General features: G+C 39.8%; 1 protein-coding gene across 7 annotated transcripts in view; it reads left to right on the top strand.

Annotated features, from left to right (window-relative positions):
• LOC113630607 (S-adenosyl-L-methionine-dependent tRNA 4-demethylwyosine synthase) overlaps nt 1-19,090 on the top strand; it is a 265,650-nt gene that overhangs the window by 116,287 nt on the left and 130,273 nt on the right. For all 7 annotated transcript variants that reach the window (XM_027126212.1, XM_027126207.1, XM_027126208.1 and 4 more), the window contains one exon: nt 11,289-11,424. In XM_027126212.1, the coding sequence (XP_026982013.1) occupies nt 11,289-11,424 (136 nt within the window). The remainder of the gene's footprint in view (nt 1-11,288; nt 11,425-19,090) is intronic.

Below are 19,090 nucleotides of genomic sequence, written 5' to 3'. Positions count from 1 at the left end.
CAGATTATACGTTTGTCTAGGTAAGAGTTAAAAGGATGAAAGTAAGACAGAATGAGGAGTCTTAAAAAAGGTATCACTGAGGCATGATAAGTTTGGCATACTGTTTGTATGGCTCTGTGAGCCCTGCACAGAAGAGGACTTAACTGGTGACTCGGAAAGTTCCAGCCATGTTGATTGCTAGGACTGTGGGGCCCTGTAACAGTCGGGGGATCGTGTGAGGAAGAAGCGGGTTTAGGAGGTAAGATGATGCGGTTGGTTTGGAGGACTTGGAGGGCTCTCCAGGTAGAGATGACCATCTCCTGGGACCTGGAAATGACCTGATTTTGCATTATACTTGAACTATACACATATTACAGTACCAAAAACATTAACTTTTACTTGGTTGTTATTTACTTGTGCCTTCTTCATTAGACTGTGAGTCCCTGGGTCAGTGACCCCTGCTTATTTATCTTTATGCCACTAGTATAATTCCTGGCACACTGTAGGTGCTTGGTTTAGAATTTAGCATCATAGGAAATCAAAGAGTTGATTAAAATTATTAGTTACCAGGCAGTAAAGTGAAAATCAGTAACATTGTCACAAAGATAGCTAAAATATTACTTTTTGAAGTTGTATAAAAAGTTAAAAGGGAAAGGTTTTAAAAAAGTCAGTGTGTACATTTTGCATAGGGTTACTATTCCTTTTTTTAAATTTTTATGTTAAGATCTTTGACTTTTCAAATGGCTCATGAGGGCGGGGTTCAGATAGAGTGGTGTTGGGATACACACACACACACACACACACACACACACACACACACACACACACACACACACACACACAGAAAAAAGGAGTCTATCCCAAATTTAAGACATGCAGTCGTCCCTGGTATCTGAGGAGGACTGGTTCCAGGACTCCCTGCAAATACCAAACCCCACTGATGCTCAAGTTCCTTTTATAAAATGGTATAGTGTTTACATATAACCCACGCATATCCTCTCATACACTTTAAATCATCTCTAAATTATTTATAATAATACCCGATACATTGTAAATGCTCTGTAAATAGCTGCTGGCACATGGCAGATTCAAGGTTTGCCTTGGGGAACTTTTTGGAATTTTTTTTCCCTAGAATATTTTTGATTTGTAGTTGGTTGAATCCGTGGATGTGGAACCCTCAGATACAGAGGGCCTACTGTAATGCCTAAAAAGAATTGAATGTTCCAGGAGTGGCATGTAAGCTAATAACCAGAGAGGGTGATTCATTGTTTGATAATACGTGGTATTCTTTGTGAATGCCATCATGGATTGAGGAAAATGATAGAGAATTAAATAAGATATGTACTTGAAAGTGGTCCAAGAGAAAATGGAAAGACAAATTTCCTAGGTGCAGATAATATTGTTTTATTTCCGTGAATTAGGAGGACTCTAAATACCAATTGTCTCTGGTGTCCTACAGAAAAACAAGGCTGTAGATTTACTAATATAGCACGGAGATCGTGAATTTTGGAAGTTAACCTCTAATGTTGATGCACTTTGCTCATTCAAATCAGCTGTTAGATGAACCTCTTGCAACCATTTTATCTTTGAGCATACACTAGGAAGTAATAATGTTCTCTGGGTGGTTGGCTGTGTACTAATTATTTTTTTTAATAACAAATTTCTAAATTACTACAGTGCCTAACCCATACTCTTGGTATCTTTTGAAGAAGATCCTGACTTTGTCAACTAGCCTTCCCTTGACCGACATGCAAGCATTACATTCAGGCTAGTGGCCTTTTCAGGATGCTTAACTTTGCTTTAAAAGGATCTCAGTCTCCCCTCCAGCTCTAAAGCATATGGCTCTTTGCTGACAGTTCACTGAAGGGAGTTTTCACAGTGAGTGGTCCTCGAGGATTTGTTGAAGATAGAAGCAGACACCTTAGGCAAATGAGAAAGCTTTTGCATTCTAGGTAGCTTTATGTTTTTGTTTGTTGACGTAGAGGCTAATTAATAAAAGTGACAAGAATGTGTAAGGCACTTAATGATAGATCTGGTGGTGATTGCACACAAAAAAACCCCTTTCTCTTGACAAAAAGCCTTCTTAGTTCCACAAAAGCAAGTGCCTTTATAATGGTATTTTTTAAAATTTAATTAATTAATTTTATTTTTGGCTGTGTTGGGTCTTCGTTGCTGCGTGCAGGCTTTCTCTAGTTGTGGCGAGTGGGAGCTACTCTTTGTTGTGGTGCGCGGGCTTCTTGTTGCGGTGGCTTCTCTTGCTGTGGAGTGTGGGCTTCAGCAGTTGTGGCACACAGGCTCGCGGGCTCTAGAGCTCAGGCTCAGTAGCTGTGGCGCACGGGCTTAGTTGCTCCGCGGCATGTGGGATCTTCCCAGACCAGGGCTCAAACCCGTGTCCCCAGCATTGGCAGGCTGATTCTTAACCACTGCGCCACCAGGGAAGCCCCTGTAATGGTATTTTTGATCGGCGTAAAACTGATATATGATACACTGTAGCATGTATCAGTTATCTTTTGCTGTAACCACTTGCCTTAAAACTGAGTCAGTCAAACTAGCAACGATTCATTTAGCTTGTAATTCTGTGAATCGGCTGGGAGGTCTTTTCATCTTGGCTGGCTTTGCTGGTCTCAGTGTTGTTCATGTGTCTAGTCAGTTGGCAGATATGCTGGGATGGCTGGTTTATGATGGCCTTGCCTGGGACAACTGGGACCTCTATTCGTGTAGCCTCTTATCCTCCAGCAAGTCTGAAGTTGACCACGTGGTGGCAGGGTTTCAGTGAACAGCAAGAAAGGATAAACTGCAACACACAGGCATCGTTCAAGCCTCTGCTTGTGTCACGTTTGCTCACTTCTCCTTGGCTAAAGCAAGTCACGTGGCCAAGCTTGGAGTCAGTGAGGGGCACTCAAAGCTACATTGCAAAGGGTCATGGGTACAAGGAGAGGGAGAGTTTATGGCCATGTTTGTACTCTACCGAATAGCACAGCAGGCTGTGCTTTGTACAAGGAGGATAACCTTGAACGTACCAGGACTCGGTCTTTTTCAGGAACTTAATTAATCATGTGGGAAAGCTTGGAGAGTTCTTGAGACCAGAAGTCTCAAACTGGCAGTTGATAAGGAGTAGGTTTTATTTGTCCTGTAGCATGTTTAGAAACTTTTTTTTTCTTTTTTTAGCCAACATTTAAAATCCAGAAATTTTTCATAAAAGAGATTTCTGACTTTGGAGAAAAAGACAATCTGGCAAAAATTGTGAAGAGCCAAGTATGAAGTGCTGTTTTTACAACACCAGAACACTTCACTCTTATCTGTTTTTTTACTCACAACACTTCTAACACCGGATGTGTGTTTTTTTCCCCACACCAAGCAGTCCTCTAATTCTCTGCAGGCACCAGCTAGGTGTCCTGCAGTTCAGTTCCATTCTGACACTGTCTCCCTGGAGTTAGCACAGACCTCACAGGGTCAGGACTCAGTCCCAGGCTGCCCCCTGCTTCAGACACCAGTCACAGTCCCGGGCTGCCACCTGTACTTCTGATGAACCGACGGTACATTGGGGTGTCGCACAACCCCTCCTTGGGTTTGGTAATTTGCTAGAACAGTTCACAGAGCTTGGGGAAAACAATTCAGTTACTGTTACTAGTTTATTATAAAGACTACAACTCTCAAACATCTGGATAGAAGGGTTGCATGTGACAAGATGTGGGGAAAAGGGCCCTGGGCTTCCCCACCCTCTCCAGACGCATCACCCTCCCAGCACCCAGTGTGTTCACCATCCCGGAAGCTCTCTGAAGCCGTCATTTGGGAGGGTTTTATGGAGGTTTCATTAGATAGGCAGGATTGATGAAATCATTGTGATTGGTCATTGGTGATTAGCTCAACCTCTAGCCCATCTCCCTTTCCTAGAAGTTGCAGGGGGAACTGAAAGTGCCAACCCTCTAATCACGTGGTCGGTTCTTCGGGCACCAGCCCCTCTCTGGAATGTGTCCATGGGCGCATCAGGAGTTACCCCATTAATATAAATTCTTGTATGGTTGAAAGGGGCTTATTATAGATAACAAAAGGCACTTCTCACCTCTGTCACTCGGGAAATACCAAGAGTTTTAGGAGCTCTGTGCCAGGAACTAGGGACAAAGACTGCATGTGTGTTCCTTATTGTCTGACAATATCACAGCAAGGAATGGCTGTCTTTTCTGTAAAGCCTCTGCTTTTCAGTTTGCCATGCTCTCCACCATTTTACTGTCTCCTCAGCCCTGAGGCTGAGTCTCATCTGCCACCTGTCAGAGGGATCGCACTGTAGATTCTCTTACAGCAGAGAAATTTCTGTCGCCATTTCTAACAGACATGAAACAACGAAAGGGAGACAGAGTACCACATACAAGAAAAATGGGAAGCATCTTGCTTTGAGTAAGGAAAGAATATTCTTGAATGTTTCACATGTAGTCTGTGTTTTGGTGTCCAAAGAACTTCTTTTTCCTTTAAAAGTGGCTTGCTTGGGCTTTCCTGGTGGCGCACTGGTTAAGAATCCGCCTGCCTATGCAGGAGACACGAGTTCGAGCCCTGGTCCAGGAAGATCCCACATGCCGCGGAGCAACTAAGCCCATATGCCACAACTACTGAGCCTGTACTCTAGAGCCTGCGAGCCACAACTGCTGAGCCCGTGCGCCACCAACTACTGAAGCCCACGTGCCTAGAACCCGTGCTCCACAACAAGAGAAGCCACTGCAATGAGAAGCCCGCGCCGCAACGAAGAGTAGCCCCTGCTCACCACAACTAGAAAAGCCCACACGTAGCAACAAAGACCCAATGCAGCCAAAATTAAATAAATAAAATAAACAAATTTTTAAAAATAAATAAATAAATGTATTAAATAAATAGCTAAATAAATAAAAAAGTGTCTTGGTTGACTCACATTATATCATACTTGGTTCCTGCAGACATGTGAGTTTAGGACTCTTATTCTTGAGACTGTATGATCTATGCTTGCATTCAGCCCTGCAGTCAGAAAGGCCCATCACACCTGGGTATCACTGTCCCACTGGAGCACTCCCTGTCATTACTTCCTGTAAATTGTTCTGTGCTAAGATGTCAAAGACCTACGTGAGACATCTTGCTAAAAGTAGACCATGTTGTGAGGTAAGGAAGTTGTTGAGAAACACTGAACCTAGTTTGTGCTTACTTTGTGGACATTTGAATCCTATAACTGTGTCTCTTTATGAGCATGAGAAGATTTAGAGTCAAATGTTCAGCCCTTTGTCGACTGGCTCACTCTTAGCTTCATCTTTAGTTCACTTCTACACGATTTTCTTTTTTTTAAATTTTTTCGCAGAATCTTTTTATTATTTTTAAAAGATATAAAAACAACTACTCCCATCAGTAGCAATACAAGGTTTAACATTTTAACCAGATTTTCTCAGGCTTTTTTCTGATACCTTTAGTAGCTAATTATTTTGTCTACCCCTTCTTCTACACGGTTTTCTTAACTATTTCATATTATTTTTAAGTGTACATTTAAAATCTTAAATTTTTTCTTTTGTGATAAGTATAGTTAATTCAAAGCTTTCTCCCTGCTAGCAGGCTTATCATAAGAAGACAGAGCTGTGTTCCATTTTTAACTATGACACGATTAACATTTAACTTCCTACACCTACCTCCTCCACCACCACAGAATTTGTCCCCGTGTACGTTTACTTTTGAGCACCTTCATTGAAACTATGTGTGAACTTTGTTTGTTCTCTTACTTCTTCCACTTGTATTTCTGTTATTTTGTTTGCTCTATGTTTTGTTTTCTCTAGTATTTGCTAAGATATTCACTATATGTGTTAGAGAACCTCTATAAATTGGACATCTCTTCACATATTAGTAAAATGTATCAAGAAATACATTAATTTTAATAAAAATAAAGTTTTCTTGTATGTATCAGCTCTACGTGGCTATAGGTAACAGTTACAATGAAATGAAGATTGATTATAAATACTACCTGATCCTTTCAATAGAAGTTTTTTTTTTTCTCCCAGCCTGTTTTGTTTGTATTAAGTTTAAAATATAGTCTTCTTTTGTGTCTGTGAATTGATGGACACTTTTCAAAACTATGCTTTTCTGGATGGGCTAAAAAAAAAAGAGAGACAGGCAGCACAGTGAAGTGATGAAGAGCTTGTGCTCTGTCTAGAAGAGACCTGGGTTTGAATCTTGACTGTATCTCTTGCTGTCTTTCTGACACTGGGAAGGTAACCTCTCAGTGCCCAGTTTCCTCATCTGTAAAATGATTGCAGTAATAATGACTACCTTATAGTGGCATTGTTAGTGTATGAGATAATATATGAAAAGCACCTTGGAAAGGTAGGCTAAGTAATACTGGTCAAGTATACTTTAAGGCAAGAACCATTACTTGAGATAAGATGGAACATTTCTTAATTATAAAATATTAAACCTACCAGGAACGTAAAACAGTAATTCAAAATTTTTCAACAATCAGTAACATAATCTCAAAATTGGAGATTTTCAAAATAAGGAGAAATAGTAAGTTTTTAACACATTTCTCTCACACTGATAAAACAGGCAAATCAAAATCAGGAATAGTAGTGAAGATCTGAACAACTAAATTAACAAATTTAGCGTGTATTACAGAAATAGAGTATTGAATTGAGAAACTTTGGAATATAAATTCCTTTTAAGAGCACAGAAGTTGCTCTCAGAAAAATTACCAAATGGCCATATGCTGGGCATTATAGCAAGTTACAAGAAAGTATTGCAATCATGTAGATCATGCTATGTGAACACAATGCAATTAAACTATAAATCAGTACAAAAAGATAACTAGAATATTCCAATATGCTTATAATTTAAGCAATGCACTTTTCATTTGCTTATGGGTCAAAGAAGGAATATTGTGATGAATTGTGATGGAAATAAAAACAAAACTTGTTTGTTGGTTATTAGGAATAGCAGAGTACAGACCTTCAAAACCTACTCTTCTATAAAAACAGTGAGAATACCAGCAAAAATTGTCAGAATCAAATTCTTAATCAGAGGTATGCAACAATCTGAGGAACGTTTTTTTGCCCCCAGTAAATAGTATTTTTATTCTCATGTCAAAAAAGTATTTCTAGGGAATTTCCTGGTGGTCTAATGGTGAGGACTCCATGCTTCCAGTGCTGGGGACCTGGGTTCAGTCCCTGGTTCAGGGAAGCTAAAATCCTGCAAGCTGCGTGGCGTGGCTAAAAAGAAAAAAGAGTGTTTCTATGATATGCATTAACAATACAAAAATATTTTGAATACTGCAGTGGTCTTTTTTTCTCCCAAGACTTCTTGCAACAGTACACTAGAATATTTGATTTTTGGATTCTGAGAAGCCAGTGGCTAAAGTAGAAACTGAAGGCTTTTGTTGAGGGGTATGTGTGGGTATGGGGATGGCCCTTTTTCTTTGGATCCAGGCTCTGTACAGTAAAGAGGAAGCAAAAAACAACTAAGTTAAATTAAGAAAAGATTTGTCTTTTAAGGCTCAGGATTGAAACTTAGCTTAGAAATGGGTTAAAGTAGGCTGTGGTGGAAACCCACTGTTCCTCAGAAAATTTGCTGAATTGCAATATGAACAGTAAGATTTGTGATGTGTTAACATGTCCTTATTCCATTCCAACTTCTCCAGCTCTGCAAACTAGTAGCCTACAGTCGTGGTAAAAACCAGTAGCCTGGCAGCCAGGGGAAGGGACAAAACAGAGTTGGAACTCTTTCAAAGTCCCATTCCTGGAGAACTGTCATCATATGGTATGTGTGGCAGTTCCCTGGCAACTCTCACTTACAGGGGTTGTGTTTGTTACAAGTGACTCAGAGTTTGTCCAGCACTGAAAGCCTTTCTCTCCGGTGTTTCTCATAAGCAATTATCAGTAATTGTTTAACTTCACAGCTGCCTGAGGCAGCAGTAACCGTTGGGGCAAACAGGAAGCTAACCAAATACTTAAAAGGAAAAGCCAGGGAATGAGATGTTTGTAGGGGACTTTGAGAAGCTCCAGCATGTTCCTGGAAATCTAGAAGACCATGTACACGGGCAGGGCTGTGGGTATGCCAGGGAAGACTTGAAAAGGCCCTATTTGCCCACCTCCACTTGATAAATTGATGTCTTGAGCAGGTAGACAGTGAAAGCTAAGGCACAGTTGTCAAATGCCTGCCTGGACATCGAAGGCGTGCCCTAATATACACACATAGAGCCCCTCAGCAAAGGCTAGGAAACTTATTTTTTTTATTTTTTATTTTTTTGCTGTGTGCGGGCCTCTCACTGTTGTGGCCTCTCCCGTTGCGGAGCGCAGGCTCAGCTGCCATGGCTCACGGGCCCAGCCGCTCCGCAGCATGTGGGATCTTCCCGGACTGGGGCATGAACCCGTGTCCCCTGCATCGGCATGCGGACTCTCAACCACTGCGCCACCAGGGAAGCCCTAGGAGACTTATTGATTGAAGTCATTTAAGGATATCTCTGTCTAATCCTTACCTGACCACTAAGCTAATCAAACAGGGATTTTAGCGGTTAAACACAACCAAGAATACAGAATTTACCAAATTAGTTCAGTAACAACAAAAACAGCAAGCAGACAGAAAAGAAAAAAAAAAAAAACCCTGGGTTGGGAGATACCTGATTTAGAATTGCCAAATAATATTATTTAAAATGTCCAGCTTTCGTAAAAAAAAAAAAAAAAAAACATGAACTAGACACAGAAACAAGAGACTGTGGCCCATAACACAGGGAAGGAAACAGCTAATAGAAACTGTCCCTTTTTTGGATAGATTTCACATATAAGTATTGGATATTTGGGTCACTTCGGTTATTTTTTTGTCCAATAGGCGCATCAAAGTTACTATTGAAACCTCTAGATTTCTTGAAAACATAAATCTCTCTCCCTTTTTTCCTTTCTGTAGAGATGAGGAGGTTTCATTGTAGGTAGGATCTTGATATGATTATTGATTATTCTGGGTAGAATGAGGCCTAATCTCTTCAGGAAGGGAAGAAGGGAGAGGGATTTTTATGTTCAATTGCAATGTTTTTCTATATATGATCATTTATAACTCAGAGATTTAAAATTAGCCGGATGAAGGGTCATCACAAAAATCATATCAAGATTCATAGGGTATTTTCACTGGGGATTGGGCTCAGAGTTATAGATCCCTTTTATTGTATAGTCCTTTTTAATTGTTCTCAACAGCAATGTGAGATTCTGAGACACAGGAATTATGATGATGGTTTTAAGGATATAACTAAAATGATCCTGTCTCTGAATAGAATGGAGACAGACAAATGACTGTGCTTGGACCCTCATCGTCACGGGGAACAGAGACCAATAGCAGGCAGACATAAGATCCCTGAGGCTGAGAAAATCTCTCCAGTGTCGTTTTACTCCTTTTGAGCCCCTTAGGAATGAGCTCTACAGTTCCTTGGGGTTTTCCTCTTCTCCATTCTTCCTCTGATCCCTGGCCAAAGAGCTATAAAATTCCTGATTATAGCATCTCAGACATTTAGTAATGTCAAAAATTCCTTATTGCTAGTGTCAATGTCCAGGACTACTTTTTTTTTTTTTTTTTTTTTTTTTTGCAAAATGGTGGTGGTTTGTAAGACATCTATGGCCTTTGGAATTTACTGTTCATACTCTTGAAGTAGTTATGGAGGTGTAGTGAAAAGGTCAGGCCGGTTCCCATTTTGCATCAGGCAGCTTTATGACAAAGTCCTGTGAGTATCAGACGATGATAGCCAGCCGTATTCATTAAGACAATCCTTTTTATGTTTGTAAAACATGAAATCCAGTTAAAGTAGCTTGTCTGTTATTAAAGAGGCCCCCAGCAAAAGGGGTGGTGAGACAAAATGCTGCCATTACAGTATGCTGTTGTTTTGCATTTCCAGTAATTGGTGTCCTTTGCTCAGTAGTGACACATTATTGAACTTTTAAGGATTCTGTTATATCAGTATTGGAGAGGGATTAAAGCAATGAGAGTCTGCCAGTGTTTTAATCATTCTTTCCTAACTTTGGTCAGAGCTTCTCCACTTTTAACAGCTTTGGGTTTAGGCCCTTCTGGTTTTTCCATATGTCACTAAGCCAGATGATTACAAGCATTTGTTTGGCCTACATTTCCTTAAAAGTTCTGTCAGCTGAAGTCAACAGTATCCACTAAAAAGTAGCTTGAAGTGTCTACCTGTATGGCTGGATGAAAAGAAAAATAGAGCTCCTGTCCTTCAAGGTCTTCCACTCAAAGATGGGTAAGGCCAATACTGATAGATATAAAAAGCTCATCAACCGCTTTGATGGTGAATGTTATGGCATGTGAATTATGTGGCAGTTTTTAAATGCCTAGACTTTGAAACAAAAAATGTATAAATAACATTCTAGGGGTAAATACAAGTTATGGAATAGTTATAGCAAATTAAGAATGGGAGAGTTTGGTCAGAGGATTATTAAGGGGGAATTTCTTTCTACTTCGAAATTCATTGAAGAGAGTGAATTATGAGACCTATTTGAAGGGAGAACAGAGAGGCTCTGGGAAAACGTACAATCTGGGCTTAAAACATAACTGGCAAGAAATCTGGTAGATGATGACATTGTGAAATGAGTCAGTGAATTTGAGCGAAGTGTAGAATGAGTGGTACTCATGGATGCGGATTAAGAAGGCAAAGAAAGATAAGAACCTACAACATACATTTTTCTTCTGGGTTGTGCTCTTTTGTAAGTGCTTGGCTGCTCTTTTTCTAACTCTGCATTGCTTACGGCTCCCTGATATGGGTCATTGTTCGCCCACACAGGGCTTGACTTTAAACCCACTCCTGCTCTCAGAGGCATAGGTGAGGCGTTGGTGTGGCTCTGTGCCCTTAAAGAAGCCTTGTTCTTGTGCCTTAGAAAACATCCATCAGCAAATTGATGATGGGAGGTGGCCCGTCAGCACAGACCCCTGTAGAAGTCTTAAGTGGCAGAGTTTATGAAGAAACTTTGGTCTGAGAACCCCTTGTAATTGTGCTGAGCTGATGGTGCCAGACCTAAAGCCTGATCTTGTTTTATTTTCCACTAAAATGTAGTGTTTGAAGAGAGACTAATTTTAAGTAATCCAATGTTTTCAGTTTATTAGGGATGGTGTCCAGTCATTTTAAAAAATAACCAACTGACATCCCATTCTGTCACATTAAAATCATGGCTTGAATCTTCTGGGAGAAGCAGAACCCTCTAGACCCCAGTGAAATGTTTAATCATCACATCTATTACAGATTGTAAATTTAACATCATGAAAAGCCCGACTTAGGCATAATTTTCTTCTTCTATTGTTGTTTTTTTTTTTAATTTTAAATTATCAAGGAACCTCAAACCAGTTACCCAGCTATACGTCAGTGTGGACGCCAGCACCAAAGAGAGCCTGAAGAAAATTGACCGCCCGCTCTTCAAGGATTTCTGGCAAAGATTCCTCGACAGTTTAAAAGCCTTGGCTGCAAAGGTAAGAATCATGACATCTTAAAAAAAAGATTTTTTTTTCCTTTAAAAAAAAAAAAAGACTAAAATCTTCAACTTTTTTCTAGACTTCCACTTTTATTATTCAGTAAATATTTATCGAGTTCCTCTTAAGTTTCTAGCACCCTGCCTTATATATATTATATGTCCTTCATGTATTTCAGGAGAGAGATGCACACTCCCAAAGCTAATTAGTAAAACACGGGTAAGCGCAGTACATGGCAACCCTAGAAGAGGTGTCAGCAAATAGTATATGTTTAAATATGAAGTTAATTTTCCTGAATTTCTAGAACAAAATTTCCTACCCAATAAGGAACTCAACCCCAGAATGTCCGACCCCAATGTCTTTTCCTGCAAACAGTTGCCCCTTCTTAAATCTTCCTATTCTTTTAGACCTAAGGTACCTTCTGGTTCTTCTTTTCCATTGGCCCCTATGTCAATAGTTGGTATTTTCTGTTAGTTCTACCTCTTCTTCTCTTGTAGCCATTTCCCCTTTTCTGTTCTCTTTGCTTCTACCCTGCAGTTCCTCTTGGTTTACGCAAATCTAACTGATACTGACAGTCACTACAGGAGCTTAAAAAATTACAGTTTCCTATTCCTAGGGGGATTTGAGAATCCACATTTTAAACATCTCGGGTGATTTTTGATGTGCAGCCAAATATATGGAAGTCACTGTCCCAGAAAACCTGCCTTTCTCTCCTTTGCCCGGCACTTACTGTGGCATTCCCACCCCGTCGCCGTCCGGCTGCAGTGAACGTTTCCAGACTCATCCTTCACCATGTTCCCCAGGAATGCTACACAGCCCTGCTTGTCTTGCTATTTCTGCAGGTGTGCCCAGCACTTGTCCCGAGTCCTTGGTTACCTCCTCAGAACCTAGACTGTCCTTTCTTTCCATTTTTTTGACTTGTAGAAATTCTATGCAACCTTCAAGTCTCAGCTTCATTATTACCTTTACTGCGAAGCCGTTTTCAGTTGCAAATAGCTGTCCCTGTCTGCCTTCCCAAGTTTTATATCTGTAAATACACTTCATTTCCTCTGTTTTATCCTAGCTTCTCTCTCCCCAACTGGATTCCTTACTCATGTCTGAATTCTAACACAACATAGTTAATGGTATTTGATAAATGTTTGTTAAAAGAATGAATGAGTGGAGACTCACCCAGAGCTCTGTAGTAGTGAGATGTACTCTACCCATTTTCTTGACTTTTCAGCTGATCAGAGCCGCCTTGCACCTCCCCCCCCCGCCCCCTGCTTTTAAGCTTGAGAATTTAAATCTGTGCCTTTTTTGGTGATTAACACTGACATTATTTAAGACATTCAAAATAGGCATTGGTTTCTGATCTGTCTTGGATTATTTATAAAGCTAGCAAGTCAGATGCTTTTTGGTTCCTAAATTTTCTTCGTCTCTGGACTTCACCTTCAGCTGTATCCTCATTGCTTATTGCTGAGACAGGAGATACATAGCATTAAAATCAGAACGGATTTAGATGGAAGTAAACAGCAGGGGCTGGCAGTCTCAAACACATATGAGATTGTTATCTAGACCATATCCTGAGTCGGAATGTGGAAGATGAGAAATAGGCATTAGCAGAATGGCTCAATAGGCTCCTTTTTGCCAAAATTTTCCACAAAATGAATTCGTATCTTGAAGTTACAAGTAAGCCTTTGGATGTCCAGTTCAGTTGTAAGTACTCTGGATTGACTCATTGATAGTAACGCACTAACTTAAAGTTCTACAATATTTTCTAACCCATGAGCTTCTTACATATAATATCATAATTGTGTCCACGTAACAATAGTTGAAAAAGTTTCCTTGGGCTGTTTAAACTAGCTGCTCCCAAATTAGGGCAATTGCTCTCTAAGCATTTTGTAGCAATGAGTTTATGTTTCTCATTCTTGTATTGTTTACACTGTCATTTAAGAAAGATCTGCAGCAGGAAGCTGCTGTCAAAATAAAAAGTTCTCTTTAAATTAACTCAAGCTATGTTATTTCCTTTTGAATGTCTGATATTATTGGTATATTAGATACTATTAAGAAAGGTTGACTTTACTGCTGTTTAATACTGAAAAATAAGACATTTATGTTGTGACTATACTTACTAGCTAGGGTCAAATATATGATCACTGTCATCTGATAATCATTTGAGTTTTTCAATGAAAACTTTGAAATAAAAGTGATATTTGAGATGTTTCAATTAGAACATCCATACTGTTATCTTCTGTTACTTGTTTGAGCTTTAAGTATACCTGAGCAAGAAAAGACATTTGAAGAGAAAGAATTTCTTAAACTTTATAAACAAAGAAATCCGATTTTTCCCAAGCTTTTCAGCCTACGTATGATCTAGTACCACCCAAAGTAGAAGAAGGTAGCATATTTTGTTTTATTACTCTTGGCAAGTATAAAGGTTACATTTCAAGATTTTTATCCTTTGTCTAAATGTTCCTTTTCAAATATGAGGGGAGAAATAGATTGGTATTTGAGTATGTGGGGCTAAAAAGCAATTCCATCAAGATAACACAGCATAAAATGTGTTAGCTTCAATTTCTGGACATGGCAGCTACTTGTCGAACAGTCCTTTTTTAAAAAAAAAAAAAATCCGTCTTGTGCAAGACAGCACTGCCTACCTTTGGCAGTAGACTTTTTTTTAAAATAAATTTCTTTATTCATTTACTTAATTTTTGGCTGCGTTGGGTCTTTGCTGCTGTACGTGGGTTTTGTCTAGTTGCTGCAAGCAGGGGCTACTCTTTGTTGGCGGTGCATGGGCTTCTCATTGCGGTGGCTTCTCTTGTTGTGGAGCACGGGCTCTAGGCACGTGGGCTTCAGTAGTTGTGGCACGTGGGCTCAGTAGTTGTGGCTTGCAGGCTCCAGAGCACAGGCTCAGTAGTTGTGGCGCACAGGCTTAGTTACTCCGCTGATGTGGGATCTTCCTGGACCAGGGCTCGAACCTGTGTCCCCTGCAGTGGCAGGTGGATTCTTCACCACTGCACCACCAGGGAAGCCCTGACAGTAGACTTTTATCAGAAGTGTGACCAGATGTGTTTCTCTTGGCACATTATTATGCCAAGTTGAAGATCCAGCAGGAAATGGAAGTAATTAATCCTTTTCCACGTTTGAGCAATAATACTGATATTCTTGAAACCTCATGTTGGAAAGACAAAAATAATTTCCCGCATTACATATTTTGGGGTATCCAAAATGAACTTAGTTCTGTGGATGTGAGCATGCATTGACCTGATGTTATCGGAGGAATGTTGTTTCACTGTTAAGAAGGGCTTATTATACATGAATGAGATGGCTCTATATCTAATATTTAAATAAACCAAAGTATCCATGTGACCCACAACTGGCAGGTTTTAAAAAACTAATATTTGACCTTATCTCTGATTATAAAAATTACACATTGAATATAGAAATTTGGGGGGAAGTAAAGAGAAATATAAAGGAACAAATGAAGAAGCTACCTATAATTCCAGGACCTTGAGGCAGCTACTACTGACATTTGGAAGTAGTACTTCTAGTTAATCCTTTGAGGGGGAGAGAGTGATTTGTTTTGCATATATGATTCAATTTTATATGTTGCTATTTGTTAACATCAGGTCATGAGCAGTTTTGCATGCTATTAAAGTTTCTCTATGACCTTCAGGTTAAAGACAGCATAGTTTTTCATCAGTAACAGTGTGAGATAATACATATATTGGTCTCTGTCCCCAGTTCCTGGCACAGAGTTCCTAAAGCCCTTGTAACTTTCTAAGTGATAAGAGCATTAGGAGCGTCTTTTATTCTAATAAGGCACCTTGGAATTTTCAGCATCCCCCTGCCACACACACACACACACACACACACACACACACACACACACACACCCTCTCTAGAGAGGGGAGATGGGCTGGAAATGAAGTTAATAATTGATTGTGCCTGTGAGAGGAAGCCTCCATAAAAATCCCACTAAGGGGTTTGGGGAGCTTCCAGGTTGGTGAACACATCCACATATCAGGAGGTTGGTGTGTCCCCAGCTCCATGGGGACAGAAGTGCCTGTGCTCAGGACCCTCCCAAGACCTCACGTTATGTGTCTCTTCATCTGGTTGTTCATCTGTACCCTTTAATAAACTGGTTAACCTAAGTCAGTGTTTCTCTGAGTTCTGTGAGCTGCTGTAGCAAATTAATCAAACCAGAGGAGGGGGTTATGGGAACCTCTGATTTAGAGCCCATCAGCCAGAAGCACAGGTGATAACCTAGACTTGGGACTGGCCTCTCCAGTAGGGTGTAGTCTCAGAATTGAGTTAATTTGTAGGACACCAGCTGGTGTTGCAGAGAATTGCTTGGTGAGGGAAAATCCCCCGCACATTTGGTGACCAGAGGTGTCAGAAGTGAAGTGTTGTGTGTGAGTGGTAAAGCAGACACATGGGAGAGAAGACTGGGTTTTTCCCTCCTCACTCAGTTTCCTGCTTGTTGGCCAGTGTCAGGGTCTCGCAAGACTGTGTTCCAGCCTGCTTCTCCATATCATGGGGGCCTGAGTGTAAATCAGGTTCCTGTCCTGAGCACACCTGAGAGGAGGCCTTGTGCCTCTGCTGCTCTCCAGTTGCAGCATGCACAGTTTGTTACTTTCTAACATTTCTAAAGTCAGATAGCCAGAGATGGCATGTCATATTTAATTGCTAGCATTGTTACTTTCATAAAGGAGAGACATAAAATGATGGTACATAAAATAATTGTGTGTCTTACAATCTAGAATATCTTAGAGTCAATGAAATAGCCTGTCTTCTTCCCTCCTTTTTAGGACAAGCTAATCACCCCTCCATCATTCTGACTGGTTCCCCTGCTTATTGATCTATTTGGTTTATTTCCACCTCCCCTTATCGATGCCAAAGGCTTCTCTTGAGCCTTAGTCCATCTGGCTGTGGTCTGGATATTTGTTTCTTATTATTATCTTTTCTTAGGCTTTATCTTGCCCTTTACCTTTATCTAACCTGCGTGTACCCTCTCTGTAGGCATGGATCTTCCAGGTTGTTGATTCCACCCATCTTGGGTTTAATGCCATTTCACCCTCCTCTGGTTGGCTAAAAGGATATTCTGGTTTTAGCCACTTTTGAAATCAGACCAAGACTGCTGACCTTGATCTCTCCCATGGTGTTTTCCAAAGCCAGTGCCTACGAAGTGTTTGGCTACCCCCAGCCCCAGGAAATTCCCTAGTAAATAGGTTTTCTCCAGACCTGACTTCTGCCTAAGCTTTTTAAGGAAAGATGAACGTGTTGCATCTTAGGTTCATGTTGAGACATTAAGTGATGTCTAGTAGATCATTGCTTACATGACTTAGGGACTCAGAGGAATGTTGGAGTGTGAATATATAGATTTAGAAGTCATCTCTGTAGCAGTAGATTGCAGGTGAAGGCAAGAAAGTGGATGGAATTATCCAAGAAGTGTCTAAAGAGGGCCAAAGAAGGAAGCTTAGGGAAGACAACTTTTCAAGCTTTCAAGATGAAGAGTGTATATAGAGAGTGACTCTGGGAAGAATTTGATAATGATGTTGGTACAATCCCATGCAAGTATTGTGTATTACATACAATTCAAAGAAACAATGAGTTTTCATGAAGATATTGAGGGAAGGTTAAGGGGTGATGAAAAAGAAACTTGGTTTACCAGTTAGCCTCTAATGACTGTGTCAAAAAGAAGTAGAATATAGTGTTTTGCATAGAAACCGTTGTGTAGTGGGTCGAATGGAAGGATGGAAGTGGGGAGAGTGAACAAAAGATATCAATGTAATGAATATTAACCTTTTGAACCCAGAGCAATAATATTGTTTAAAGAAGAAATTAAAGACATTTCCTTTTATGAGGTTAAACATTAGATAACCATATCTGCTAAAAACAAATTAGAAAATAAATATTCCCATAATGAAGAAAATAAGATGACTTATACGCTACCAGAATTCAAAGGTAAAAATACTATTACTATAGTGCTGTTTTTCTTCCAGAGTTTAATTTATGTGTATGTAAGTGTGTGTGTATTTTACTTATAAAATGAGATCATTACATATTTTTACAACTGTACTTTTTATTTAAAATATCATGAACAGCTCTATCAACTTCTGTCACCATACATTATTTTGCCCATTCTTGAACTTTTACATTTATTTATTTTATTTAGTTTTTATTTTTTTGTGGTACGCGGGCCTCTCACTGTTGTGGCCTCTCCCGTTGTGGAGCACAGGCTCCAGGTGCGCAGGCTCAGCGGCATGGCTCACGGGCCTAGCCGCTCCACGGCATGTGGGATCTTCCCGGACCGGGGCACGAACCCGTGTCCCCTGCATCGGCAGGCGGAATCTCAACCACTGCGCCACCAGGGAAGCCCCTTACATTTATTTTTGATTTGACTGTTTTTGAACTTTATACAAATAGAACCATTTATTATGTATTCCTTTGTGTCTGATTTTTTTTTTTTGCTCAGTACCCTGTTTGAGATTTCTCCATGACGTTATATGCAACAATTCATTCATTTTTACTGCTATATAGTATATGACTATACAACAAACTATTCAGTGTTTCTACCATTGGTGGACATTTGAATTGTTTTATGTTTTTCACTATTATGAATAATTTTTATGGACATTCTTGTAGATATATAAATATACCTGCATTTCTCTTGGGTAAATATGTAGAGCGGAATTGTTAGATTACAGGGTAAGTGTACATCCCACTTTAGTAGACACTACCAGTTTTCCAAAGTAATTGTACCGATTTATATTTCTCCCAGCGGTGTGTGAGAAGGCCAGTTGTTCTACATTCTCTGACCTCCCTCCCACTTTAAAATTTAGCCATCTTCATTGTTGTTTAGTGATATTTCACTGTAGTTGTAGGTTGCATTTCCCCAGTGAATACCTTTCAATTTGAATACTTTTACAGATGCTGATTGGCCATTTGGCTATCCTTTTTATGTGAATTATGTGTTCAATTCTTTTGTTCCTTATTTATTTGGATTACTGTTGATTTTTTATTGACTTGTAGATGTTCTAAAATATATTCTGGATACAAGAGCTTTGTCAGGTACATGTGTTCAAGATACCTTCTAGTCTGTCTTTGCCTTTTTACTCTTAATGATATATTTTGATAAACAGAAGTTCTTAATTTTAACAAAGCCCAATTTATTAATTTGTTGAAGTTTTATGGTTAGTGCTTTTCATGTCCTGTTTATGAAATCTTTGTCTACCCCAAGGTCATGAAGATATTTTCTTATTTTTTGTGTGTGAAAGCTTTATTTTTCTTTCACATTTGGGACTATGAATCATCTCAAATTAATTTTTTTAGGGTAATTTGAGGAGGGTTTATTTAGTAAGGCCTTAATTATAAAAGTGTGTGGAAGGAATAGAGGAACCATTGGAATTGTGCCAAGGATCCTGGGGCCAGCAGCACCAGAGTATTACCATCCGCACAGGTGTCCAACAACAGGGGGATTGATTGCTAATATGAGTGGCTGACACTTACCAAATATTGGGTGGAGAGAGCTTTAAGCTTCCCCTTGTCCGTTTTTGCATTCTGATAGAAGTTTAGGGCATATTTCTGGACAAAGCTCTTAGGGGATACAGTTTTGGTAAGAGGGAGCAAAGAGTTAATTCAAAACTCTTGTTCATGCTTTTGCCCATAGGTAGATGAGGATTAG

This window comes from Aethalodelphis obliquidens, unplaced genomic scaffold (genome assembly GCF_003676395.1).
Source record: "Aethalodelphis obliquidens isolate GAN/ISIS:26980383/991018 unplaced genomic scaffold, ASM367639v1 scaffold30, whole genome shotgun sequence".
NCBI lineage: Eukaryota > Metazoa > Chordata > Mammalia > Artiodactyla > Delphinidae > Aethalodelphis > Aethalodelphis obliquidens.
Note: the sequence above shows the minus strand (reverse complement) of the source record. Positions and strands in the feature narration are given on the sequence as shown.